The sequence below is a fragment of the Neospora caninum genome, chromosome IX, assembly GCF_000208865.1.
Source record: "Neospora caninum Liverpool complete genome, chromosome IX".
Lineage (NCBI taxonomy): Eukaryota > Apicomplexa > Conoidasida > Eucoccidiorida > Sarcocystidae > Neospora > Neospora caninum.
The window spans coordinates 2,736,732-2,752,858 of record NC_018390.1 but is presented as its reverse complement, the minus strand read 5'-3'; the positions used below and the strand labels follow the sequence as shown (position 1 = coordinate 2,752,858).

At 58.0% G+C, this 16,127-nt stretch overlaps 2 protein-coding genes across 2 annotated transcripts; both read right to left on the bottom strand.

The window, feature by feature from the left end:
• Nucleotides 1-1,061: 1,061 nt before the first annotated feature.
• Nucleotides 1,062-6,177, bottom strand: NCLIV_041760 (conserved hypothetical protein; the record flags this gene model as incomplete). Its single annotated transcript, XM_003881085.1, has 5 exons — nucleotides 1,062-2,891; nucleotides 3,389-3,499; nucleotides 3,947-4,356; nucleotides 4,867-5,089; nucleotides 5,668-6,177. The coding sequence occupies 5 exons, from the start codon at nucleotides 6,175-6,177 to the stop codon at nucleotides 1,062-1,064; spliced, it is 3,084 nt and encodes a 1,027-aa protein (XP_003881134.1).
• Nucleotides 6,178-10,361: 4,184 nt separating this feature from the next.
• Nucleotides 10,362-14,342, bottom strand: NCLIV_041750 (ptc7p phosphatase (PP2C family), related; the record flags this gene model as incomplete). Its single annotated transcript, XM_003881084.1, has 1 exon — nucleotides 10,362-14,342. The coding sequence occupies one exon, from the start codon at nucleotides 14,340-14,342 to the stop codon at nucleotides 10,362-10,364; it is 3,981 nt and encodes a 1,326-aa protein (XP_003881133.1).
• Between the last annotated feature and the right edge of the window lie 1,785 nt (nucleotides 14,343-16,127).

The window sequence follows — 16,127 nt, the reverse complement described above, 5'->3', positions numbered from 1 at the left end:
TCAACAGGGGGCTGCCGCCTAGTGGAGGGAACTCTTGCATTGCCGCGTGGTTGCCGAAAGTGCAGGCAGACCCACGAAAAACGTTTCTACGGCACCACAGCATCTCTCTCTCTGCCGCTACCTCCGCCACCCGGAAGTGTCTACATGCACACAACTCACTGGATATATAATAAACATAGACCTTATTCAGATATGCATGTATGTGTATTCGTGTATGCTTCCTGTACGTAGGTTCTGAGCGGCCGGTATCCGGCTTTCCCAGTCGCAACTCTCGCTGGTAGCATACAGTGTGTCTGTAAAGATGCGCGCATGCTTGGATTTCCCCCAAAAAAATGTCTCTTTCGCTGCTACCGTCTGAGTGCTGTTTTAACGCCTAGAGGCCGGAAGCCTTGCTGTTCTTGCAACAGGCATCTGGATCTCGTTCACTCACAGCTGAGAAGCCAGCCTCGAGAGGCCTACCCCGTCCAGCAGCGTTTGGTGCAACAACGAAAATGATGCTGAACGCCACACGTAATTCCCTCCAGCCGACACACACCGCCACGTGTTTTTTTCGCAAGCACACTGTGCCCGAAAAGGTGCCAAGACTCGAAGAGCGAGGCTCTCAAAAACGCAGTACACGGTGACGTGCGGCGCATGCGCCAGCGTGCAGACAGCGCGAAAGCCCCGCCAGGCACCCTAAACCTTTCGGGGATTTCTCTCTCTCCGTTTCCTTCCACGAAACGCTCTCTCTCTTCGCGTTTTTCTGCCCATACACCCTTTGACACGCACGGCGGCGGTCGTGTGAAGGCGCCGCCTGCGCAAAAGGCGGCTGGCTCTGCTCAGTTTTGCTTCTCCAAATTTGAGAGTCGCCTTTCTGCCTCTCAGGAGACACCTCCGAACGACGAGGCCCCGCGTCGAGTATGGCTGCGAATGTCCGCATCGCCGCGTAGGAGATTCCACCATTTAACACGGTTTTTAACGCCTGTCGTGCCTTCCCACCTCACGCAAGTCCGCAGCCAGCCCGCAATCCGTTTTGCGACCATCCCTGGTTCTCGTTTTCTCCTCTTCCGCTCTTCCTTCATCTAACGAAAGGGTGGCGGCGGAGGCGGCCTCACCCCTTGTCCTGCAGGGAAGGACGGGTTGGACGGCGTCTGTAGCGGATGCGAGACACTGTGAGGTGGATAGACACCTGAAGTCGGACTGCAAGGCTGGCAGGTCCGCGCCCACGGGGGGAGCGACGCGACCGCATGGCTCGCCTCCCTTTGCTCCCGCTGTTCGGAGTGATGGAAACAATTCGCAGCAGATGCGAGAGCCTGTGGCGCCGACCACGCGTGGGGCTGGGCGAACTGAGCCGGGACTGCCCCGCCGCCGTGCTCGGGTGTAGAGACACCCGGCGCGGGCCCAGGCCCCGCTGCGCCTGGACACCCCCCGCCGTGCGAATGCGAGAAAGCGTTTGCGAAGCCAGGGGCGGCAGGCGCGGGGTGAGGGAAAGGCGTGGGGCAGAAAGAAGGCGCGCTTCCCGCCGGCGCCTGGCCTGCACACCCCATTCCGTGGCTGGGACTCGTGAGCGCCGTCGGGCTTCCTGAAAGAGTGGGAGCGCCATGGAAACTGCATGCGTCTCCGCCGGGAGCTTGTGTCTGTGTGCATGCGCACGCGTGCACGCAGTTCGAAAACGAAGGCATGCACTGGCTGGGTGCGTTCGCGACCGAGCTCCCGAGCGAACCTCCTGTCGCCTGGTACGTCGGACAGCAACCTGTGTGGAGATGCGGAGGCGCATGCGTCTGATGCATGTGCGAGGCAGAGGCCGCGGCCCCGTGAGGGAAAGCCCCTGGCGCGCAGGAGACGTTCCCCGCCTCCTGAGAGCACGGTCCATGGTTTGGAGACGGCGGAGGGGGGGAGAAAGCTGGGCGAGAGGGATACCCAAAGGGCGAAGGAGGTCCGCACGAGCCGTGGGTGTGAGCAGCCGCCGAGTTAGGCGGCGCGAACGGCGGTCGGTTGCCCGCCCGAACGGCGCTTGAGCCGAACGCCGGAGGCGGCGGGATGCCAGGATCCTGTGCATGTGCACTTGTCGGTCCAGTGCGGCTGCGTCTCTCTGTAGACCCCTTGGAACTCCCTTCTCTGGCCTCTCCGCCTCCGTGCGGTCTGCGGGCTCCTTCGCTGCGTCTCCTCTCCTCGCCCCTTTGCTCCGGCTCCTTCGCGCTGCCCTGGTCTCTGCGGCTCCTCGGCGGGTCCGGGACCGCGAAGGCGCGCTTGTTCGCGCAGCCACTCTTGGCGAGTTTGTGGTCATCTCTCGCGTGCGAGAACTGCCTCAGCATGGCTTCAGATCGCAGTCTCTGCTGTTGCTCTTTCTGCTGTTTCTGGAGCTCGAGCGCAGCCTCTTCCTCGGGCGAGATCTCCTTCCCGGCTTCTTCGTACGTCTCCTTGAGACACGCAGCGGCCTTGTCGCCGTCCTTGCGCGAGGGCAAGGCACTCAAGCCTCGGCCTCGCCGACCACGCATGCTCCGCTGCGAGGCGGAAGACCGCGACGAAACGCCCGAGACGCACGACATGCGGTCGTCGTCTTCGTCGTCTTCGCTGAAATCCTCCTCCCCGCTCGCGTAGTGCAGTCGCACACGGTGTAGCGACTTGAGATACCCCGGCACCTGTCCGTGCTGTCCCAGCAAAAAGGAGGAATGCGACACGTCGCTGTACACACGGACACCCGCCGACAAGCGCGCGCGCAAACCCGAAGCAGACGAGGAGGCCGAAGGAGCGGACGAAGAGTTGGGTTTTTGTCGGCTCTCCGGAACTTCGTCCGGGAGGTAGACCACGTAGAAGGGGGCCGCGACGGGGCCGAATGTGTCGGCGATCGCTCCCAGAACTGTTTTGTCTTCCAGACAGACAACCGAGCCGAGATCCATCGGATTGCTATTCTGAAAAGGCCACAAGCACGAGGGATTCGCGAGTGTGCGGGGCATCAGCACAGAAAAACCGCGAGCGTCGGGCTCCAGAAACGTGCAAGCATGCAGACGATTCACGCACATCGAGCACGGCAAACATCGACAGGAAAGCGAAGAAAAGTCGAAACAAGAGACGGGAGGCGCCGGCTGATAGACGCAGTCCGCCTGCAGTGGGGAAGGGGAGAGGGAGAAGCGAAAACGGAATTCAAAGAGCAAGAAGAAGATATAAAGAAGGGAAAGCAGGTGACCTCAGAGAGACAGAGAGTAAGTTCATGGGAATCCGTGTTTTCTTTCCGGCGTCTGTTTAGGTGGCCCAGGAAGTCAGATTCGTGGTGCCTCCATCTTTTTGATCATCTGTTTTCCATTCGTATCCGATCCACGTCGACTGCCAGCGAGGCCCCGACACCGTATCTTCTTTCCTTGCACCTTTTGAGTGTTTCCTGTTCCTTTCTTCTCTTCTCCGTCCTCACCTCGTCGCCTTTGATCACCAGCATCGAGTCCACCAACGCATGCACGACGCCACACGCTTGCACGGCGCAGTCTGCAGCAACTTGAACCGGGAGGCCTTCGACCTCGATGGGCTGAGAACGACAACACCCAGTTTCTTTAAATTTAATAAATGGTTTGATAATTTTGTTTTCGATCACGTAAGTAAACATTAAAAAATAAATCGAATTCTTAAGAACACACGAACTTGGCTGCTGCTTCCTCCAATCTATCAACTCTCCGTCCTTTCCTCCCTCTCTCCACCTCCAAAGGAAGGTCGACAGACACGGCAAAAAAGAAGAACAAGAGACGAACGACATCAATCTATTCATATATGTAAGTAGAAAGAAAGAAAGAAGCATAGATAGATTGATTGATAGACAGATAGATAGATAGATAGATAGATAGATAGATAGATAGATAGATAGTGTATATTTATATATATATAGAGAGAGAGAGAGACCTGTGCACATACGTAAGTAGGTATGAACTCTCGACTGCGACAGTTGTGAATCGGGGTGTTGTAAAATGGGGGGACTTACGTGGATGCCGGTCCACATCCCGAGGCTGTCGCCGTCTTTTCCTTTCGGGGTGTCTTCACCGTCTTCTTCGTCTTCGTCGATTTCTTCATCCTCTGCTTCCTTTCCAATGAGTGCAAGGAGCCCGTTCAGCTTGTCTGCATACGATTCTTTCTCTCCGTTTCCAATTGCGCTGCATGCGTCTTCTTTGCCTGCTCCGGCCTCGCCCACGACCGTTGAGGCAGAGACAGTTGGAGACGACGCGCCGCCGTCCGCAAGATCGCTTGATGCGCGGGCATCTGCACGCAGTCCGTTAGATGCCAAAGAGGCTGACGGCGACGCACTCGAAGGAGATTTCGCCCGCATGAGAGCCTCCGCGACGGATGGGGCGGCATTCGGATGTGGAAGGAGACGCTGGCGGAAGCGTTCCTCAGCTGCAGCCAGAGACAGGAAATCCAAACAGCCCAGAACTCCTGGTGATGCTCACCTAGACTGTACACCAGGCAGCGAGAGCAAGAGGAAGGAAGAGGACTGCAGAGACAAACGCATATATCCATGGCACTCAAATCGAAGCAGACGCAGCGGCGCCGCAATGGACACTAGCCTGGCGATTTCTGGACGCCGGTGTCTCCCGTTTAGAAACGACCAGAGAGAGAAAACGCAACACGACTTATGTTAGTTGCCACGCACGAGGGAAACGGATATCAAGCGACACATAGCCGAGCTCTGCAGACCTGAACAAACGATTTGCCAAGCATGCAAGCGTGTGCACAGATAGATATAGATAAACGTAGATCGATAGAAAGAGAGAGAAAAGCACAGGCAGATTGACATAGATAGATAGAGATCGACGAAGAGAGGAGAAACATGGATAAGGAGCTAGAGACACAGAGACATATCCTTGTGTCTTTCTGTCGTGTCCTGAGTCCTTGTCCATGTCTCACTCTTCATAAGTGCCTCGAATTCTTGGTCGTCTTGATCGTCGTCGTCGTCATCCTCTCCTTCGTCGTTCATCTTAGATTCCTTGTGTTTTTCTGGCTCTGCGCTGCCGACGTTCGCTGCACTCTCTGCAAGAGAGGTGTTTTTCCCCGAGGAGAGCAACTTCTCAATTGTTTCCTTCCTTAAATTTCCGGCCTTCTGCTGGGCCTCCAAGAGTTGGTTCTCAATCTGCACGAGGGAGAGCATAAACATCGAGAGGCGAAAAGAAATGAGATTTCCACACCTCTTCACATTTTCGTCGGCCTGTTTAACGCCCGCAGAGAGCATCCAGAAATCGAACCGCAGCCACAAAAGTAGGAAAACACATCAGGAGAATGACAGAGAACAGCCGACACCTTTCGCCTTTCGTGCACTGCTGAAAAACGTCAGGCTCTTCCGTTGATTTTAAAGGCCGTATCAAGCCTGGTTCCAAGTGAATGGAGAACATGGGAAGAGAAAGCACGGAATACCGCATCACGGGTGTCTTGCCTCTTTTGCATGCTGTCTTCTCCCGTCTCTCTCTCTCCTGTTTCTCTTCTCGCTGTCGTCTCCATCACCTTCCTCAATTCGTCCTTGTCGCTTTCTGTCGTTTCGCATTTCCGGCCTTTCTTGAAACGAGGCAAACCGCAGCTTGGCCCGTATCCAGCTCTCCACTCTTTCTTCCTGTCTATGTGGCCATTCCGGCTCGTCCTGCTCGCTTTCTCTCTCCTCTTTCTCTCTGGCCTCTTTCTTTCTCTCGCTCTTGTCCATTCCAAAAGGAGACGTACCTGCGCGACATGAGCAGCGACGAGAAGGTCGTCGATCTCTGCATCTCCGTCGATCACAAGCTCCTTCTGCAGGGCCACTTGCAGGGCCCTCATCTTCGCTGCGTGTCTCCGTTCCGGGGACAGTTCCCCTGCGTCCTCCTCGTCGCTTTCCTCGTCTGAAGACGAGGAAGAAGAAACATCCCTCCTGTTCGCCAGAGACGCCTGCTTGTCTGCTGTGGCGCCGGCGCAATGCGGCTCAGATCCCCCACTTTCTGCTTGCTCCTCTGAGACCGAGGATCCGTACGAGCCAGGAGCCGAAGCGCATGCAGCCGGAAGAGAAGAAGAAGAAGAGGGGAGAGGAGAAAGGTCTGTCATCTCGACATCTGCAGCGGCTTTTGCCACCTGAGACGGGTGAACCGCAACCCCCTCTCTCAGCGAGGAACACCCCGTGGCGCAGGAAGAGGAAGAAGAGGGAGAAGACGAAGAAGAGGAAGAAGAGGACGAGGAAGGAGCGCTCTCGCCAGCCTCCATTGTGCGAGGCGTATCTAGGAAGGTGACGGGGGAAAAGCTGGAAGAGGAGACGGCCGCAGAGAGCACGAAAGGGAACACAAGATCAGTGAGACGGACAGTATTTGTCTCTCACGCGGTCAGCTGGAGAGGCGAAGATGGAAGTCAGAAAAGAGACACTGGGTTTTTCTCCCCGATATTTCTCTTTGTCATGTCAGCATGCGTCCTGTGTCCCGTTAGTTTCCCGGTTCTCGCGATCTCCTTTACCTCACAGAAAGGCAGCAGTGCCACGCGTCTTTGCGTCAGTTGTCCTCCTCAGTTACGCGTCGGAATTCCTCCTTTGTTTTTTATTTGCGTTCCGCTTTATCAACGTCTTTCTTCCACTGTTTTGGATCCTTTTTCCTGCGCTGGCCAGTCCATGTTGTGGGGCTCCGCTCCCTCTACGGCAGAGAGACCAGCCTGGATGCCGAGTGAAGGCACAACGAGAAGAGCGGAGTCGCAAAAAATGGGGGAAAAGAGGAAAAAAAAGAAAGGAGGGGCGTCCCTCCGGATATCGCCTGGAAAGCCGTTGAAAGAGGGTTTTCGTGTAGCGACAGGGGACAGACAGCATCGAGTGGCCCGCGGGCTCGGTTTTGAGTCCGACGAGGGAAGGCGGAACGTGAGGAAAAAGCTTTTACGCGTGGTATCATGCATGCAGAAGATACGCCTGTAAGCAGCTAGAAAAGATAACACAGTATAAACTCACTGTGTTTTCTCTCCTTCTCGTAAATTGTTTCACTTCCTGTTGGAGAAAAGCGAAAGAAGGCATTCCGCTCTTTAGCTGCAGAAAAACGCTGACAGAAGCCCGCCGAGAAAAGCCGCCCGTGAAGATCGACACGAAAGAGTCGCGTGCCGCGCCGGGCAAAGGGTGCCATCGCGAGACACGGAGAACACACTACAGGGCCCCCAAGAAAGATAAAAACAAAGCAGGAAGTCAACTGGGAGGGGAGCAGAGCACGGAAACGCACCATAAGAAAGCATGACGGCCACTTCAACAGATTCCGAGACGAAAAGGAACGTGTCGGGGCCCTAGTCGGTTCTCCGCTCTTTTCACGGATGTTGCCGCCTATTTGGAGCGTGTACATACACCTGGCCTGCACGTGGTAGTCGCTGCAGAAGGCACTTGCAAGTGAAACAACAGGAGAAAAGCGAGGCTGTGCCCATCAGTGGCTTCCAGCGTTTTCTAGTTGTCAGCTGGGAGCTTGATTTCCGGACGGAAGAGTACCGCCGCACGCAGTTCGCGGCCACGGTCCGGCTTGAGGCATCCACACACTTCAGAACCACGATGGGCCACTGCGAGATGCCTGTAGATCGTTATGTGGCTGTATCGCGGCGCATTTCTCAGGTTCTGGTTCCGACTCTCCCTTGTTTACTTAACTGTGTGCGTTGCCTTGAGGAAGCTGGCAAGACAACGCGGCGTTGCCCTCGCCGACCAGTCTTCTCTCCATAGAATCGGACCAGTGTCCTGTGATATCCAACCTCAAGAGCGTCGCTAACAACAGCAGTAACAAAGGCCGCTAGCATCCTCATGGTCACATATATACATTAATCAGTAACTGTGTGCATAACATTCTGCCCAGAGAAAACGTGAAGATAGACGACTATCTTGTTTTCCGCGGCAGCGGGCACATAGCTGTAAGCCTCTCTAAAGTGGAATCTTTATATCTCTCGCGAAGGCATGGGGTGGTCCTTGGCGTCACGGCACCCGAAGCTAGCGATGTTCACGCGCAGTCCCACTAAAGTGTACGGCGTTGCGTGTCCGTGTCAACAAAACAGATCATCAGACAGATGCTTCGCGGTAATGCTGGGAAAGAGAAGAGCAAGGCGTTGCCCTTTCTGACAAGTTTATGATTCGGATTAGCATGGTAACCGTACAGAAGGAAAAACAAAATCGACAAGCGCCATCCCCTCCACTGGCGATGCACGCGTCAGGCAAGGGCCATCCCGAAAACTCGCTCTTTTTCCTCGACAAGAAAAAATGAACTCAATTTAACAAGCACGGCGTCTAGGCATCCCCTCTTCGCTCAGAAGGTCGCTGCTCCTTTCTGTACATCTGTTGGTTTGAGTGTACATACACGGCACGGGGAAGCATCCCTCCTTTCTCGTCACTCCATCGGGTAGACCCCCACCAAGGAAGAGAATTCTAGCGAAGCTAGAGATTCTCCCTCATCCATATTACTTTGGTCGCCCCTGGCGCACCCCGGAAATCGGCTACGAGGGTTTCCGGTTTCTCCCACGGACACATTTCTCCGAGAAAAGAGGCACGGCAGATACTCACGGGGACATGGGGGCACGGCGGTGAAAGGAAACAGGAGTCTGCAGCGGCGATCCCACTGCGAAGTCGTCTTGCGGTTTATGGAGAGGACGACCTGCGAGAGAAACAGCGTCGTGATTCGCCAAGAAGACAAGCACCAGCAAGCGCGGTCGGTGCACGAAGACCAGTCAAAATGCAGCCGTTCCTTGGTTTCCTCAGGAAAAGAGAGGAACCCGCAAGCCGCAGCGAAAGCCAACGTTCTTAGGGGCTCTGTGGAAGGAGGGTTCCTGCCCCCCTGTATCACAGCTTCAGGTTTTCTTTCTGACAAAAAACGTGCAGCTACAGAAGGCAATACAGCAGTGCAGAACTCTCTGTATCGCTGAGATGTTTCCACACAACGCAATGATGCACAGAACCCGAGACAGAAGCTGCTCCGTCCCTCTGTCTTCTCGCTTCTCTGTCGCCGTCACCAAAGACTTTCTCCCGGAACATTCCACGTCTGCTTTCCTGATCCCTTTACCTCGTTGATAAACAACCTTGTGTCCGACACACGCAGCGGGGCTTCTTCCAAAATTCTATGGTCACAGCCCTCGATTTTGGATCCCGGTCCTCCCTCGAAATGTACACACCTGCATCCAGCTACGCACACTTTGAGTGAGAAGACATACAAATAAGTACGCAGCAGCTTAGATATATATATATATATATATATATATATATATATCTGTATGTGCGATCTTGTAGGATAGCCGCAAGATCGCACTGACACACGGTTAGATGTATACGACGTCTGCGTCGAATATGACCAAAAATGCAACCGTACAGCTTACAACACCCTGTTGACGTCTGTGCTGCCATATGTGCGCGTGCTGTCTCGGAGGCCGGGGGCAGTTGCGCGCAACAAAATGGCTGACACACGATTATAGGTGAGAGTCCACGGGGATATACAAAGACGCGTTCATGTGTGTGTAAGGAGACCCTGGAGCCGTCGACCTGGAGCGGCTGTCGTTCCTTGTCTACCTAGCGATTTGCATGCTGTCATATGGGCTGTGAGACGAGGGCAATCAGCGCCTAAATGTGTATGTCAGCCTCCGTAAATGCAGGGAGCACAGTCCCTTCTGCGCATGCACGCATGGGATCAGCCAGCTGTTGCGGACCTCCGCTTGCCACTCTGACGCACTCCGACTCGGACGCGTCGAGAGGAACGCACTCCGGACATTCCTCAAAATCCCCTTTGGCGGTTTAGATGAACCCTTCTGCGTTTTCCAAGTCTCCGATCCAACGGCCTCGACACACGCATTTGGTTCCCCTTGGGTTGACGCACACTTGTTTGCCCGTGCAGAGGTAGAGGCCTCTTTCAAAATGTCCGAAGGTGAACCTCCAGGCGAGGGGGAGGGGGGAAATCCGCCTCGGAAGAGTCAAGTATCGTGACCGGCTGTACAGGCATGCGCAGACGCATCATCGTTAGATCTGTGCATGCTTGTGTAGGTCCATCCTCACCAGATGCATATTTAGATATATAATCGGCGCAAACCTGACCACATCTACGCTTGCGCACATAAAACGGCGTGCGCGCGAACGCTTCACACGCATTGAACGCACTCCCTTTTCTTCCCTCGCGATGCGGACACTCGTGCAGTTGTGCGCGTAAGTGTGTCTTCTCTATCCTTTTGGATTTAGGCGACGGGACGGAGCGCCCCGGCTGTCGATACACTATCCGGCGGTCGTCTTTCAGAATTTCCGCTTGTCTCGATGTTCTCCCCAGACAGCCCTGGGGCGACTGGTTGGGTCGAGCATGCACCTTGAGGTCGGAGGAATTTGGTTTGCCTCCGGCGCCGGTGTACTGTGTACATGCACGGCGAGCGAGGCGTGCGCAGAGAGAGAGGTTTCTTTGCCCGCCGCTCGAACGCTAGCCTCACTCCCCAGACCGGCAGCTCTGAGAGGTCAACCACTGTCCGGTCTCCGCGTCTAAGCATCTCCGTTTCCGCATGAAACTCGAGTTCCCTGCGCCCGCTTCTTCAGCTGTCGACACGTCAGAAACGGCCGCACGGGATTCTTCAGAAACCTCCCCTGCCGCGCCGTCACGTGCCACGCCAGACAGGTTGTTTTTTTCCGCCTGATGCCTGTCTCCCCTTTCCGTGAGAACGCGTCTCCCTTGCTCGCTTCGAGTCCCCTTTGCAGGCGTTCTCACCCCGCGCTGTCTGCTGCCGTTCACGCCCTCTTTCTTATCACTCGCCTCGGCCCCTGCTGGATGCCGAGTTCCGCGGCCCAAGTGCGGGGGGCGATCTGCCGGCGGAGGCGTCACGTGATGAGGTGTACGTACACCTGAGCCCTGTTCCGGTCGGCCTGCACAGGCGTCCACACGCACTGGCGCAGAGCACGGCAGGGGGAAAGAGGCGTTCGGCTTATAGTTGTCGGAGACAGGGGGAATGCGCTTCTGCGGCTTCTTCGCATGATGCCCCCCGAGGACAGACTGTGGAGATTTCACGACGCGCTTGCGTGGCACCGGCGAGGCTTCCGTCAGCTTCGCCAGCTGGGAGTTGTGCGCGCCGCGCGTACTTCTCTCCTGAATCCTCGCCAGAATGCGAGACACACCCTTCTTCGGAGGCGCTCGGGGCGGACCCCGGGAAGCGGCAAGCAGGGAAGCCGTGCATGCGTTTTCGGTCGCCTCGTCGCGCGGTGGCGCTCCACCGCAGGCTGCAGCATCCGTCAGACTTTTGGCGAGAGACGCCCGCTCGGAAGGATCTCCGCTCGCCGACGCCGCGTCTCTGACTTCGCCTGCATCCCCAGCCGGCCGGCGCACCGCCTTGCCGCAGCCCGGTGGGGTGGAGTCGCCGCTCCGAGACTCACACGAACTGGGAGCGAGAGGACATGCAAGACTTGCGTGCTCCGCGATCTCTGCTTCTGCTGGCGCCGCCCCCGACTCCTGATTGACGCCCGCGCCCGAGACACTCGGGTTCTCTCCCGGAGCCTGCGAAGTGTCTCCGGCACACCTTCCCCGACACTTTACCCGCGCAATCCTCACGGCGTGCTGTCCTGCCGAGACAGAACACGGCCCTGGAGTCTTGCTTCGTCGAGGGCCCCGGAGTCTCGCTCGGCCTTTCGCGATCGGCAGGGGAATGTGCGAAGCGCTGACAGGCCGCGTGGACGCCCGCGGAAAGCCCGGACGCCGCGGAACGGCGCCCGAAGGAGACGCGGAGACAGCGCGGACCCCTCGGTCACCGGCTTGGCGACAGCTCGTTTTCTCCGTCCCTCTGCTTCCGGGATCGACCACAGGCGGCAACGGGATCCGACTTCCTGCGCGCATTTCGGCGAACGAGGCTTTAGATGTGCTCTCCACCTCCGGCAGGGGACGCGCCGGTTGCTCGCTTGTCGGCATCTCACCCGCGCTTGTCGGCATCTCACCCGCGCTTGTCGGCACCTCACCCGCGCTTGTCGGCACCTCAACCGCGCTTGACGCGGGAGCCTGCGACGCCTCAGCCGCGGGTTCGTCTGACGCATGACCTGCAGGCAGGCTCTCCAGACTTGCTTCCGACACGGTCGTCGAAGTCATGCAAATCTCCGGAGGTGCGGCAGTCTCCGACGTCGATTCTGAGGCTCCACAGGCCTCGAAGGACGGATCCGGCAGGCCCTCGACCCAGATGGCTACGCAGCTGATGTCGTCGCGCTTCGCCCCCCGCCTGGCGCCTGCACTGGAGGCGTCGCCGCGCCCTGGTGGCACGTGCCGAGCCCCTGGAGGCCCAGGGACGAAAGGTTTGTCGAATGCCTGAGGAGAGAAAACGCAGGAGACGGTCCACGCGAGTTCAAGGGGAAGGGAAACGCGTGTGCACATGAACACACATGCGCGCACGTGCGCGCGCCGCTTTTGGAGATTCAAAAGAATCCGTCTTTTTGGCACACGCATCTGTCTCGTCCGGCCCTCGCGTTTTTGCTCCCAAAAAACGTCGCTCGCTCCTGGACCTACTCTGTCTGCAGCTCTTCGCCTCGCGAGTTTGCAGATCATGTCGGCGACGTCTTGGGCCTTTGTGCAGGCGTCCCGGCCGAGGCCCATGGCGACGGCTTCCTCTGGGCTGATCGCCAGGGAAGCAAAGACTTCGATTTCCTTGTCGAAGAGGTTATCCGCGACGCCGTCGCTGTAGAGGAGAATGAGGTCGCCCGGGTGCATGACGAGCGGCTGCGGAGGGCCCCGGGCCATGTCCGCGCTGTCTCCGACGTTGTCGATTCGCTGGAGAACTTCGACGAAGCGTTCGTAGCCCTGTTCGCGGAGGCTGTCCCACTCGTTCTCGGGCGGCAAGTTCGACAGCTGGTACGGCGCGCCGTTCGACCACCGTTGCTCGGCGCTCCGGTACCGGATCTTCCGGATCAGGCGCGGAACCTGCGTGGGACTGGAGGAGAGGATCTGCGAGGCCGTCGTCTCGCTCGCGCCGCCGGCCATGAAGTGCATGTTTTTCGGCATCATTTGCCGACGCAAGACAGTCAGGACCGAGTCGCCGAGGCACGCCACGCCGAGCTGGCCGAGGTAGCTGTCGAACACGCCGACGACTGCAGTGCTGCTGCCCCAGGCCGTCGGGCTCTCGCGACGCACGCGAGCGTGGGCCTCGGCGAGGAGTTCCCGCGCGCGCAAATTCACGTTCAGCCGCGCGAACCGAGCAGACACTGCGCCGGGTTGGAGATGCTCCTGCGCGAGGGTGCTGCACGCGTGCGCGAGTGCGGTCGAAAACTTGGATGCGTCGATCCCCTCGGTGGCCCAGCTTCCGACACCGTCAAAGACGCCGAAGGCGCCCTCGCGTTCCAGCACAAAGTACGCGTCCTCGCACCGGTACGTCCGACCCTTGGCGATTCGGCAGCCGCCCGCGGAAAGTTTGAAGGGTAACACGTCGGGGAACCGCAGGGGGATCGGTACGCCCATGTGGATCGAGGTGGGGCTGCGGAGGTTCGGCTTCTTCTCCTGGAAGCCGTTCGCGTCCGTCGCGTCGCCTTTGCGAGAGGCGCGGGCGACCTCGGCGAGGACTCGAGCCCGCGAGGGCGACCGAGGCGACCGCGCAGGCGTCCCCAGACACTCGCAGAGCTCCGGGTTGTCTGCATTCGCCTTCAAGAAGGCCTGTCGCCACACGCGGTACCGGGTGGGGTCAACGGAGAGGTGGGAGAGGAGCGGGATGCCTGCGCGCATGTGCTCGTAGACGGCGACGGGGACGTACGCAATCGCCTCCTCCAGAACGGAGCAGTCTCGCTGGAGAAAGCCGGCGCGCAATAGCTTCAGCCGGTCGGCCGGCAGCGTCTGCAAGAACTTGTCGGCGACTGCGCCGTTCTTCTCGGGGCGCGCGAGTGGCCCCTCGCGCAGCTGGAAAGCGAGGAACTCGCTGCGGATTTCGTCGGCGGAGATCGCGTGGTCTCGCAGGCGCCGAAACATGGGGCGGAGGCCGCCGAGAAACGCGACCGTCTTCTGCAGGAGTTCCAGGCCCCGGAGCAAGTCGCCGTAGTCGCTTTCTTCCTCGACCGCCGTGGAAGGGATCCGAAAGACCAGCGTCGTCTGGCCCGCGGGGCGAGACCCGCTGGGGGTTTGGGGAAAAAACAGCGCACTCTTGAAGAAGGGTGGGTACGGACTCGAGAGCGTGGGGAACGCATGGTCCATGTGGATGAGCACCAGGCGAGGGGCGTCTCCCGCGCGCGCCTCAATGTCCACGGTCGCAATGTCGAGGATGGAAATCAAGTTGTTCCAGAACCTCAAGCCTCCGTCGTCGAGAAACACCCGGACAGATCGCCACTCGAACCGCTCCTGTTGCCACGCCTGGTTGCTCGCGGTCTCCTCTGACAGCGCCGCGCTGGGCACCTCCAGGCGTCCGTTGTAGACGCACTTCACCTCCGTCGTCGTGTTCATGTCGTTCACGTTCTCCATGGCGGGCACATCGACGAGACACGCCTGCGTCACAGCGCCGGAGATCGAGACACCGCACGGCGAGGGCGAGAGAACGCATGCGGGAAACAACGCGAGGCTCCACGCGCGGCTGGACGGAGAAACGACAACGCAGCCAACGCACAGAAGAAGAAACAGAGAAAAAAGAGACAGGGGAAGAGACAGACGCAGGAGACGCAATCTAGACCAAACGGACGTGGGACAGTGGGGGATGAAGGCCTGAGGCGTTGGAGCCGCGTCGGCGTCCTCACACCTTCGCGTGGCTCTCCCGCTCGAGAAGTGGAGGACTGCGGTCGCTACAAGAGCAGAACGGCCGGACGGGTCGAGGACGAAGCGTCGAGTGAACAATTCGAGCGGGAGGCGCTCGACAGCGTTCCTCGCAGAGAGCCGCGAAACGGTGGAAACCCAAACTGGAAGGCGTCCGGAGAGAGGAAGCCCAAGAAAGCTTGAAAGTGCGAGACGTATGGGCGGGGAATTTCCGGAAGGCAGATTGGCCGTTTTCCTTCAGGAATGTAGTGAGGAAAAACCACGGAAGGGAACGAGGCAAAGAGGGAACCGCTCTGGAGAACGAGGCGGCAGGAAGACGGACAGGAACAAAGGCGGCTACTCGTGGGAAGAGGATGGGGAAAACACCCACCCAACGAAGTAAGGCTGTTCGCTGTGGAGACTATGCATGGATACAACTGCGTTCTACTCGAAGAGAAGCATCTCGGCTTCTCTGGTTTTCATGCGTCGCTGTGTGGCTACAAAACAAAGGGACGAGAGAACTGCGCGGGAAGTCGGGGCGCGCGCGGTCAACAAAGGAAAAAAACCCGCGCGGAGGATCGCGATAAGATGTCGCCGCCTCCCCGTGTATACCCCGCGGAAAGGAAGAGTCTTCCCCGAGACACTGCGGTCTCACGCGCGGCATTCGAAGAGAAACGTCGGGCTTGCGTCTGTTCGACCGAAGCGACGGGGCGACACTCTCGCGCCGACTCAGCCCGCCGGAGTTAGAAAATCTGAGGGCCTGCAGCATATAGTGAGTTTCGGTGCTCTTGAAATTGACAGAGAAAAGAGACCGCTGAACGTGTAAACACGTTTACAGGGTTTGGTGTGACGGTCGACGGAGTCGGCCGCGTGCGCCTCGGCGGGCCATCCCTAAAGATCGGCGAAGCGGAGACGAGCGCGTTTGCCGCCAGGCGCGAGGTAAGAAAGGCGATTGCTCTCTATAGAGTGTGGCGAGAGCCGCTCAAAAAACGCCCGAGAACTCGGGCACACGAAAAAAGGCAGGCCGATGTATCGTTCGGCTTCTCGAGAAAAATCGTGGCTGCTTCATTCCGCGTTCTCGGTTCGCGCGTCAAGCCGCGACAGGGAAAAAGACGAAAGACGAGGGAGTGCGTGAAGAACGAAAAGAGACCTTTGGCAGGAGAGAAGACGAAAAAGAAGTGCCGTGTTTCGCTCGGTTTCTAACAGGAAGAATTGCGTCTACACTACCCACCGGGGGAGGCCAATGAGGAGACCTCGCTTTTCGAGCCCCACCCGTGGAAAGTTCGAGAGAGAAAAGAGGAAACGAAAAGCTTTCCATGGGTCGACCAGCCCACCGAAAAAGGAAAGGAAATCTACAGCTGCACACCTTAGAGGCACAAAAAAGCACGATTTCGCAATCCTCGTCGCTTCGCTGTCTTCTCCAACCCCCCCCCCCCCCTTTCTTCCGACCCCCCCCCCCCCCTCGCCTTCCGACCCCACCCCCTTGTTTACTTTTTTTGTCTCTCGAGAACAGCGACTGCT